Raw genomic sequence first — 12,586 nt, forward strand, 5'->3', positions numbered from 1 at the left:
TGATACAGGTGAGCACATGGAGCATTGTTAAGCAGTAGGCTTATACTAACTTGTTGATTATTTTGTCTTGTTTCTACCAAAGTAATTTATATGGAAAAGAACCAAGCTGCTTGGTATAGACAGCGAACTAGCTGGCTAACTCCCAAATGTTTCTGTCAGGCTAGCTAGAAAAGTTGTGTGATGTTAAATGTGTGCTGTGCTCATGAAGCGTGAAGCCGTCACTTTCACTACCTAACATTAGCCATACAGAAAACCAGCTAGCTCTCCACAAAATAGAGTGTTTATCTGTTGGACTTGCTAGTTACAGATATTCAGATTACTTCATTTTACTATTAATTTGACAGCTTGCTTAGCTGACATGTTATGGTAAAAGCTTACGCAGTGGCACTGAAATGATATTGACTTGCAGTGATAGTTGTTTACATAGCCAGCTAACAAGATTATTGTATCCTCCTGTTTCTACCGGTAACTAATTGGCTAACATTAGCAGGGAACGGTCAAACTTTAAACAATTGTTACCCAGATGAAAATGGGGGAGGGTCATGGTTTTTCAATTTCAGTCAGGGAAAGGGTTTAGTATTTATTTTTTTTAGTCCAGGGGAGGGTTATGTAATTTGTAAATGATTACATGTCATATTATGTAATAAAATTGTCATAAAATTAAATATTGCTCAGGGTTTGAGAATGAGTTGCTTATTGTAGTATCTCGATGTGTGCCCGTGATTCCCCTCATCCCTGATTCACTGATGGGCGCGCAACATCAAGTGCACCTAGTGTGATCTAAATAAAATTATGTATAGCCTATAGTATATGCTATAGGCCTAGGCTATACAAAGAGCATACTCGGTGAAGCATTGGGCAAAGTTATATTTCTAAGAAAATGTAGTTCCTTCCCAAGTTTTTTGCGCTGCTGGGATGGTGTACAGTACCAGTCAAAGGTTTGAACACACCTACTCATTCAAGGGTTTTTTCTTTATTTCTTCATTGTAGAATAATAGTGAAGACATCAAAACTATGAAATAACACATATGGAATAATGTAGTAACCAAATCAAAATATATGTTATATTTGAGATTCTTCAAAGTAGCCACGCTCTGCCTTGATGACAGCTTTGCACACTCTAGGCATTCTCTCAACCAGCTTCATGAGGTAGTCACCTGGAATGCATTTCAATTAACAGGTGTGCCTTGTTAAAAGTTAATTTGTGGAATTGATTTCCTTCTTAATGCATTTGAGCCAATCAGTTGTGTTGAGACAAGGTAGGAGTGGTATACAGAAGATTACCCTATTTGGTAAAAGAGCAAGTCCATATCAAGGCAAGAACAGCTCAAATAAGGTTAAACGACAGTCCATCAGATTAAGGTCTCTTCAAGTGCAGTCGCAAAAACAATCAAGTTCTATGATGAAACTGGTAACACTGTCTGTGATTTATTAAGAATTCACGGCATTAACCAGCATTGCTACACCAGCATTCTGCAGCGATATGCAATCCCATCTGGTTTGTGCTTAGTGGGACTGCCATTTGTTTTTCAACAGGACAATGACCTAACACACCTCCAGGCTGTGTAAGGGCTATTTGACCAAGAAGGAGAGTGATGGAGTGCGTCATCAGATGATCTGGCTTCCACAATCACCCGACCTCAACACAATTGAGATGGTTTGGGATGAGTTGGACTGCAGAGTGAAGGACAAGCAGCCAACAAGTGCTCAGCATATGTGGGAACTCCTTGGAACTGTTGGAAAAGCATTCCAGGTTAAGCTGGTTGAGAAAATGCCTAGAGTGCACAAAGCTGTCATCAAGGCAAAGAGTGGCAACTTCTATATATCAAATATTTGGAGTTGTTTTTTATCACTATATGACTCCATGTGTTATTTCATAGTTTTGATGTCTTCACTATTATTCTCCAATGTAGAAAATAGTAAAAATAAAGAAAACCCTGGAATGAGTATGTGTGTCCAAACTTTTGACTGGTACTGTATATAAAACTAGTCCTTCTGTAGCTCAGTTGGTAGAGCATGGCGCTTGTAACGCCAGGGTAGTGGGTTCGATTCCCGGGACCACCCATACGTAGAATGTATGCACACATGACTGTAAGTCGCATTGGATAAAAGCGTCTGCTAAATGGCATATATTATTATTATATTATACACTGCATCACACACTGCAATGGATTGGCATTCCTATTCATGAGCCCCGGCCTGCACTGCTGTTTCTGATGTAAAGCCTTTTGCGTTGTGTACGGTGGCACTTCAGGAGGCAAGTCAAAGGCTTCTTCCAAAAATGATTTCTTTATTTGTAAAAAAGAAAAGAAAAAGAAGCAATATCTGTGTGCACGGACTAGGTCTTCTGATGTCCTGTTTAGTCTGAAAAGTAGACCGTGAAGATGGGAAGAAGGACCGGAGGTAAGCTTGCGACCTTTATAATTGATTTTATTCAAAACGATATGTTTTGTTGCCCATAATGAATCCATCAGAGTTATTGTCCTCACAATAAGCCATATTTGAGTAATTTACATCACTTACATTACTCTGAAGTGGCAGCCGCTGAGATGGACAGAGCATGGCTGCTGAAAGTAGGCTAATTCGAGAAGGCCTGATTCATTTAAAGTCTTCGTTTTAAATGTACTTTTGGCTACTAACAACAAGAGGCCTTTGTGCTGAAACTATTTGTTCCTATTCAAGAAATAAGATGCAGGCCTACCTGTTTGACATATTACATTATATTCTACTATCCATAGATTTGGCAGCCAATTCCTTCAGTCCTTATGCACTCCTTAAATATGTCAGTGTCAGTGAAGAGCTTGGTGTGTTAAGTTAAACGCAGGGCTCGCATTGATGGGGTATGTGAGGGTATTGTGGCTTTTGTTAAAGAAAATGGCTAAAAGCATAGGCCTACCCCTTGTTAGCTTAAAATGTTATCTGATTATATAAAGCAATCTTTCGGTCTTTCATTCAAATTTTGCAACACAACTTCCCCAAACAATTTCACCCATGGCAAACCCTCTCTGTGGATGAGGCAATGATCAAATTTGACAGGAGACAAAAGAGATGTGTATTTTCTGTCCACAAATAGCTCAGGGGAGGAGTTGTTACTCATAATTTGAAAGCAGACCACTCCCTGGAGAAGTTTGAAGGACACAAGATAGGGTGTGTGGTGTGTATCCAGAGTGAACGCAGGGCAAAGAATGGGAGATGTGTAGAAACCTCTACGTGTTCTGTGCCACTTTGTAGGATGGGCCTGTGCTTCCAAAAGTTCCATGACATATTGCAGCCTAAATGCAAATACTTAAATGACAGTGTGAAATATGAATGTGTCCTACAATCTTATAGGGAAATTGAGTACTTTAAAAAATTGTATCAACAGTTTTTGTGTTTTGTATCTTATCTCTATCTGTTATCTAATACTTAATAAAGTAATTTACTGAATTGTTGTCAAAGTTGGCATAATTTTGTTCATGTCTAGTCTGTACTAAGTCTTACTGAGAGAGGTTATCTTCATTTTAAAATAGTTACAGAAGAAATAATCTTTGGCAATCCAAGAGCATACTTTGTATGGGTTTTGAAATACTCTGAATATTGTTCTCTGGTCCCATTCTGGAATATGTTTGAAATATTTCAATTCAAATAACATTTTGAAGTTTAAAATATTATACTTGGTACATTTTGACTGAGTAATTTTATCAAATTTGCGACAATTGAAATACTATAAAGGTTTTTCTTGTGTTGGGTGGTAATATATTTTTGATATTGAGTGTCTATACAATTGAAGACAAAATTAATGTTATTCCTATTGACATGAATGTGGTGTCATATTAAGTTGTGCTTATTAAAACTAAGTTAAAACCTCTTGAGGTATAGGGGGCAGCATTTTCACTTTTGGATAAATAGTGTGCCCAATTTCAACTTCCTGCTACTCAAGCCAGGAATATATGATATGCATATTATTAGTAGATGTGGATAGAAAACACTCTGAGGTTTCTAAAACTGTTCGAATCATGTCTGTGAATATAACAGAACTTATGTAGCCGGTCAAAACCCTGAGGACTAACTGTTCAGAATTATTATTATTTTTGCCTCTGACTGTTCCCTCAATTGTCTTTGCCATGGGATATTTGATAGGAACCTGTTTTCAGTTCCTACCACTTTCACTGGATGTCACCAGTCTTTGGAATTTGGTTGAGGTTATTAATTTGTGCAACGAAGAAGAAGCACATCCTGGAACAACGTTACAATATTGAGAGTTGCGCAAGACGTAAAAAGGAGCATGGTTTGTTTACTTGATGTATTGAATACAGATTTCCCAGTCTACAATTTGATCAATTATTAACATTTTAAAATACCTAAAGTTGTATTACGAAAGTAGTTTGAAATATTTTGGCAAAGTTCATAGGCAACTTTTGAAATGTTTTGTAGTGACGTTGCGTTTTTGTAAGCTGTTAGCTTTTTCTGGATCAAACACGCTTTATAAATTGACACGAATTGACGGAATTAATCGAACAAAAGGACCAATTGTGATGTTTATGGGACATATTGGAGTGCCAACAAAAGAAGCTTGTCAAAGGTAATGCATGTTTTATATTTTATTTCAACGTTTTGTGTAGCGCCTGCAGGGTTTAAATATCCTACCCTCTTTGTTTACTATTGTGCTATCATCAGATAATAGCTTCTTATGCTTCTGCCTGAAAAGCTTTTTAAAATCTGACATGTTGGTTGGATTCACAACGAGTGTAGCTTTAATAGAGTATCTTACATGTGTGATTTAATGAATGTTTGATTTGATATCATTATTTGAATTTGCCGGCGCTGCATTTTCCCTGTTTTTTTTCCAAGTGGGACGCAAGTGTCCCCTATTCCATAAGAAGTTTTAAGGATCCGCCCCTTTCATTCAATTTTAAACAGAAATTACATACCCAAATCTAACTGTCTGTAGGTCAGGACCTGAAGAAAGGATATGCATATTCTTGATATCATTTGAAAGGAAACACTTCGAAGTTTGTGGAAATTTGTAATGAATGTAGGAGAATATAACACATTAGATCTGGTAAAAGATAATACAAAGAAAAAAATGATGATGTACCATCATCTTTGAAATGCAAGAGAAAGGCCATAATGTATTATTCCAGCTCAGGCACAATTTAGATTTTGTCCCCTAGGTGGCAGCATGGGAATGATCATTGAGCATTGAGACTGATACAATGAACCATTGCATTTCTGTTCAAAATGTTGTATCATGACTGCCCAAATGTAACTAATTGGTATATTAATAACATTTCAAGTGCATAACTGTGCACTCTTCTCAAACAATAGCATGGTAAAATCAGATATGTCTATGTCCTGAGAATTGGTTCTTGTTACTTACAACATCATGCTAATCACACAAGCACACATTATCTCAACCGTCCCACGGGTGGGAGACCGATCTTTAGAGACTTGTAATTGTCATTTGTTCTTAATTTTTTACCTATGTCTGTTTGTTTGTTTGAAATAAGTTTTATCTTGAAAATTCTCAGTAATCTTAAGCAGCATTCTAGAATTCTATTGAGGTCTAAATGGTTAAAGTTCCAAACTACAGTACAAGCGGCCTCAGGATTTAGGCCTTTCCCTGTAGTCCATGATCAGCTCTTTTGTCTTGCTCACATTGAGGGAGAGGTTGTTGTTCTGGCACCACACTGACAGTTCTCTGACCTCCTCCTTATAGGCCGTCTCATCATTGTCGGTGATCAGGCCTACCACTGTTGTGTCGTCAGCAAACTTAATGATGGTGTTGGAGTTGTGTTTGGCCACGCAGTCGAGGGTGAACAAGGAATACAGGAGGGGACTTAATACACACCATTGAGGGGCCCTAGTGTTAAGGATCAGCGTGGCAGACATATTGTAGCCTACTCTTACCACCTGGGGCGGCCCGTCAGGAAGTACAGGATCCAGTTGCAGAGGGAGGTGTTTAGTCCCAAAGTCCTTAGCTTAGTGATGAGCTTCGTGGGCACTCTGGTGTTGAACGCTGAGCTGCAGTCAACGAACAGCATTCTCACATAGGTGTTCCTTTTGTCCAGGTGAGAATGGGTGGTGTGGAGTACAATTGAGATTGAGTCATCTGTGGACCAGCCTTTCAAAGCACTTCATGGCTACCGACATGAGTACCAAGGGGTGGTAATCATTTAGGCAGGTTACCTTCACTTCCTTGGGCACAGGGACTTAGTTGGTCTGCTTGAAACATGTAGTTTTTACAGACTATGTCAGGGTGAGGTTGAAAATGTCAGTGAAGACACTTGACAGTTGGTCCGTGCATGCTTTGAGTACACGTCCTGGTAATCCGTCTGGCCAGGGGCTTTGTTAATGTTGACCATGTTTGAAGGTTTTGTTCACATCGGCCACTGAGAGCATTATCACACAGTCATCAAGAACAGCTGGTGCTCACGTGCATGCTTCAGTGTTGCTTGCCTCGAAGTGGCATTTAGCTCATCTGGTAGGCTCACGTCACTGAGAAGCTTGTGTCTGGGTTTCCCTTTGTAGTCCATAATAGTTTTCAAGCCCTGCGACATCCGAGGAGCATCAGAACCGGTGTAGTAGGATTCAATCTTAATCCTGTATTGACGCTTTGCTTGTTTGATGGTTCGTCTGAGGGCATAGCGGGATTTCTTATAAGCGTCCAGATTAGTCTCCCGCTCCTGGAAAGCGGCAGCTCTAGACTTTAGCTTGCTGCAGTTGTTGCCTGTAATCCATGGCTTCTGGTTGGGATATGTACATACAGTCACTGTGAGGAAGATGTTGTCGATGCACTTATTGATGAAGCCAATGACTGAGGTGGTGTATTCCTCAATGCCATTGGATGAATCCCGGATGAATCCTAGCAAAACAGTCCTGTAATGTAGCATCCACGTCATCTGACCGGTTCCATTTTGAGCGAGTCTCTGTAAGGAGATCCTCGCCTTGAGCTCGCCTACATTATTGTCCAGGGACTGAACATTAGTGAGTAATATACTTGGAAGCGGTGGATGGTATGCACGCCGCCTGAGTCTGAATAGGACCCCACTCTTTCTACCTCTACTCCGACGTCACCATTTTGGTGCAGCCCCCAGAATGAATATGGCTACACAAAGGATCCAGGTCAGGGAAATCGAATTTCTACTCAAAATTCTGGTGAGTGACTGCAGATCTAATATCCGAAAGTTATTTCTGGCTGTAGGTATTACAGTTTTTTCCAACTGCTTACACACAAAATCTTTTCATGTCACACGATTTTTGAAACCTCTCACTCAGTGCAAAACTACACACCAAACATCAAAAACCATAACCTATTTCTCAGCCTTTGACTCAGTTGTCAATTGCATAAAACACTTTTTTCAAAACGCTACACACAATTCTCTGCCTAAAACACAAAAATCTAACAAGAAGTGACTTGCTTTCCTTTTCCAAACACAACCAATCAAAATGCTACACTTATTCACAAGGTCACACACACACTCCTCAAATGTGCAAACACTAATAGCTTAACTGATGACTAACCAATCACTGCTTTACTGTAGTATAGGCCTATAAATAGGTCAAAGGTCAGATTACCTGTTTTGAACAATGGATGCCAACAATGGACAGAGAGCAAGAGGAGTAGGAGGGAGAGGAAGAGGAAGAAGAGGGCAAAGAAGAGAAGGAAGGAGAGCCATCTCTGATGAGATTAGGGCAACACTTGTTGATCATGTGATCAACCACGGTTTGACCATGAGAGAGGCTGGACTGTGAGTCCAACTTGAGTCGATTTACAGTGGCGTTTCAAAACTTCAGAAATGAGAACCGGTATGCAACTATCTAATGACTATTTAAGCATCACAGTAATGTACTGTAAAATACATGACTGCATAGTATTGCATAAACATTTGTAACTCTAAGCCATCCATTTACTGCACTGCATTGAATGAATGAGGTTGGTTATCATGCTGTACTAATTTCTTTTGTACATTGTTTACAATTCCTATGCTGAACACATACTGTGTTTGAATTCTGTACAGAGTGGAAAGGCAAAGACATCATGGAGGACGAGCACACTTGTTTACAGATGTACAAGAGACTACAATTATAAATATGGTTTTGGCCAACAATGCAATTAGGATTCGAGAGATAAGAGAGCATATCTCGAATAATGACACCATATTTAACAACATCAATGCTGTAAGCCTGTCGACCATACAATGCATCCTCCAACGGCACCGAGTGACGATGAAACAACTTTACAACGTGCCATTTGAGAAAAACTCTGACAGAGTCAAGAATATGCGACATGACTTTGTAGAGGTATGCAACACTACTTGCAAAGTGTATGCAACACTACTTCCAGTACTTTAGACATACCATATTTCCTCATCTATATATACTTTTGTCTGTTACAGAGAGTATTGGAGCTGGATGCCCATGTAATTCGCCATTCATTTATTTATGTGGATGAGGTTGGCTTCAACCTCACCAAAACCAGGCGCCTCGGAAGAAATGTAATAGGACAGAGGGCAATTACCAATGTCCCTGGACAGCGTGGGGGTAATATAATTATGTGTGCTGCCATCACTCAAAACGGGGTCCTCCATCACAATGCCACACTGGGTCCGTACAACACCGGCCATATGCTCACTTTTCTGGATGCAATTTATCACAATGCTTGTCCCTGATCCAGATCAGGAGCCTGCTAGATTTGTGGTTTTATGAGACAATGTTCGTTTTCACCGGGCTGTTCTGGTTTGCCACCCATTCACAATTTGTAGTTCTGTACCTACCCCCATATTCACCTTTTCTAAATCCCATAGAGGAATTATTCTCAGCCTGGCGCTGGAAAGTGTATGATCGCCAACCCTATTCCCACATGCCGCTTCTCCAGCCAATGGAGGACGCGTGTGGGGACATAGAGGTTGCCTCTGTCCAAGGTTGGATACGCCATGCTAGGAGATACTTCCCTCGATGTTTGGCAAGAGAAAACGTATCTTGTGATGTGGATGAAGTATTGTGGCCAGACCCAGGCCAGAGAAGAGATTACTGGTGACTGCACTGGTGACTGCCCCTCTCAGCAGATTACTTTCACTGTAGAACATTGTAGAACATTGTATTGACATGTAGATATAAGCCTATGAAAGACCAAGAGCTTAAGATTTAGAACAACAGTGTTTACATGGTATATCCAAAAATGTACTATTATGAAAGCAGTGTTTGCCATTTGATGCAAATGCTTCATTCTGACATGTGTTTATGGCATGCTGAATGCAGTGTTACATTTTGAAGGAGATGTGAGGCATTTTGCTTTTTGTGTGTGCAGTTTTGGGAATTGTGTGTAGAGTTTTGAAAAAAAGGAGGCAGTTTTGAAAACGTGTTTAAGCAGTTGGAAACAACTGTAATACAAGAAACGTTCTGAGCGGATAATGTAAGAAATAACACTGGGGAAAAAAACATACTGCAAAGTTAGTAGCTTGAAACAGGGCGACCGTGTCTGTCGGCACCATCTTGTGTGTGTGTGTGTGTGTGTGTGTGTGTGTGTGTGTGTGTGTGTGTGTGTGTGTGTGTGTGTGTGTGTGTGTGTGTGTGTGTGTGTGTGTGTGTGTGTGTGTGTGTGTGTGTGTGTGTGTGTGTGTGTGTGTGTGCGTGCGTGTGTGCGTGCATTGTATTTTTGTTTTGAAGTATATGCACCGGTATGTGTTTCCAGGCTTGCTAAATTAATTAAGCATGAATAAGAGATCATTGAATCTGCACAGATATGGATACAAATAACGCTGGAGATGACATAATCCAGAGGCGATGTGAAGCAGTGAAGGAGTGGATGGGGGCAGCCTACTGAGGGCAGCCTACTGCATGATAGTGTCTACAGTACCACTCAGAGATGCTGCCATTAAACCTCAGTCAAAACAAAACGCATTCAGTATCTAATTATCCATGTCAAATGAAACATTAAATCACGAGTAACCGTTATTTGTATGCTGAGGTGAACATCTTAATTCACAACACCACAATACCCTCGATTTCTAGGCTACGCCTCAGTGCCTTGCTCTCCAGCTAATTGCACTTACACTCTTATTCTGACATTTGACAAGGCAGTACAGTCAGGGGGATAATTGTCCCTCTTCAGACAAGGCCTGCATTCACAGGGCTGTTTAATAAGTGGTTGGATAAATAGATGGGTGATCAACTGCCACATCCGAAGAGGAAGCAATCTGCTGATTTCTGATAAAATGGTGTCAATTTTCTACATCTTGAAGAAAGAGGATGAAGCATACGGTGCCTTCAGAAAGTATTCACACCTCTTGCCCTTTTCCACATTTTGTTGTGTTACAGCCTGAATATAAAATGCATTAAATTTAGATTTTGTGTCACTGGCCTACACACAACACCCCATAATGTCAAAATGGAATTAGGTTTTTAGAAATGAGTTGAGTCAATAAGTATTCAACCCCTTTGTTATGGCAAGCCTAAATAATTTCAGAAGTAAATATTTGCTAAACAAGTCACACTATAAGTTGCAAGGACTCATTCCATGATTTTGTAAGGACTACCTCATCTCTGTCCCCCACACATAGAATTATCTGTAAGGTCCCTCAGTTGAGCAGTGAGTTTCAAACACAGATTCAGTCACATAGACCAAGGAGGTTTTCCAATGTCTCGCAAAGAAGGGCACCTGTTGATTATATGGGTAAAAATACAAATGCAGACGTTGAATATTCCTTTGAGCATGGTGAAGTTATTAAATACACTTTGGATGGTGTATCAATACACCCATCTGCTACAGATATACAGGCGTCCTTCCTAACTCAATTGCCGGAGAGGAATGACACCGCTCAGGGATTTCACCATCAGCCCAATGGTGACTTTTGGTCACCTTTCGGTCCCTGTCCCAATGCTTTTAACCACTAGGCTACAGCATCCATTCCCACATTCATGATTGTCAACGGAAGAGGCAAGTGCAGAATCTTCAATTCTTGCAGTTCAACCTCAAGTTACAGCTGGTGATTTGAACACTGTGCTTGACAATGCCTGCCGAACGGTAAATAATGGCAAATGATCAAATACATAAAACAATGTTAAACATAAAGACATTTCAGAAAAGGGGGATCTAATTCTCCACTGGACATGATTCAAAATGTCATAATGGTGTTTAGAAGCTTTAGAGGGAGGAAAGGACACCAAAAGAGAAAGTATCTAATTCTGCACTGAACAGGACTAGAAACACAAACATATTGTTATCAATCTTTTCTGTTAGTTCTCCCAGTCCCTGGGAAGGTGTTGCACGATACTTGATTTAGTGGTGTTATGTTCCATATAATGTTTCAAAACATCTCAGGATGATGTGTTTCAATACTCCAGTCAAGTTCAAGTTTCGTCTCCTTCAAGTTTGTGGCAGCTCAGTTGCCACTAGTTTTGTTGTACAAAGCACTTAATTTTAACACTGTGCTATTAGCCTGCCTTAATTCACGTAGTCTATTCACCCCACATTTCTCATTTCCAAAATTACTGGGGGATAAAAAATAGATGGGAAAATGTTAGAATTTAGCAGAAATTAAGGCTGATTTTATATTTATGTTAATGTAGCCTAAGGCTTAATGAGGCAACATGGGCCTAGATATTATGTAACAAAATGAATTAGACAGATCAACTTAATTGAAGGTCATCTGAAAAACAAAACAAATAGGCGCAGGCATACTTCAAATAACAGGCTACATATTTAAATGTTTTAACTGAAGTCATATCAAGTATTTATGTTGGTAAAATCACAGCCAAAATAGGATTTTTTTATATTCTATGCAATATAAATAAAAATAAGAAACATGAGCATTTAAAAAAAATAGTGGAGTTGAGTGACAAAAACACTGCACATGTTCATCAATGCAAATGATTGGCTTGATGGGAATATCGAATCGATAGCCCATCATTAGCCTACATTATGCACATTTTCTGCAACATTGTAGCCTAACATGTCTTACCTTCCGGGCACTATGAAACCCGTGCTCTGTTGCAAGTTGGTGCGCTTCATCATATGCACCTTCATGCAACTGAACCAAGAGATGATTTGTGAAGATCCCATCCTCTGTGGCGTGTGTCGCAAGAAACAGTGCTTTTAGTAATATCAATATAACTGCTGTCCCATGTGTGAGAGATCCAATCATCATTTCTAGCTTGTATCAAGGTGCCTGTCGAAGTGAATTCTGTGTGCGGGATGCTCCTTTGAAGAGATGTATGATTCAGTCCTTTTGGGAATACATCTCCTCCGCAGCGGAGGGCTAGTGGAAGTTGGCGATGCTACGAGACAATTCGATGGATGATTGTTTACCAAACCTGCATCCTCAGCTCTCTCTCCTCCTTCATCTATCATTTATCAGCCCCTCTGTTCGGGTCCTCTATTCGTGACGTTCCACCAATCGGCTCCGGCGGGTGTGTCTCCCTCCTCTCTCTCTCCGCTCTGGTGCGTTTTTGAAGAGAGGAATGTTCGCACTTTCCAGCGCACGAGGACACTTTCAGGACCCTGGAGAATTCCTTCTCTGGTCAGAAATTGTGCTAAGCACACTAGCGTGGCAGACAAGGAAAATCCTGAAATGAAACACCGACAGCAACTAGGCCTATACTGTGC

At 40.2% G+C, this 12,586-nt stretch overlaps 1 protein-coding gene across 1 annotated transcript in view; it reads right to left on the minus strand.

The window, feature by feature from the left end:
• Positions 1-12,382, minus strand: part of LOC118400241 (neuroendocrine convertase 2-like) — a 67,234-nt gene extending 54,852 nt beyond the window's left edge. Inside the window, exon 1 of the mRNA XM_035796905.2 lies at positions 11,943-12,382. Coding sequence (XP_035652798.2) covers positions 11,943-12,128 — 186 coding nt within the window. The 5' untranslated portion in view covers positions 12,129-12,382. The remainder of the gene's footprint in view (positions 1-11,942) is intronic.
• Between the last annotated feature and the right edge of the window lie 204 nt (positions 12,383-12,586).

Source organism: Oncorhynchus keta, chromosome 2 (assembly GCF_023373465.1).
Source record: "Oncorhynchus keta strain PuntledgeMale-10-30-2019 chromosome 2, Oket_V2, whole genome shotgun sequence".
Taxonomy (NCBI): Eukaryota; Metazoa; Chordata; class Actinopteri; order Salmoniformes; family Salmonidae; genus Oncorhynchus; species Oncorhynchus keta.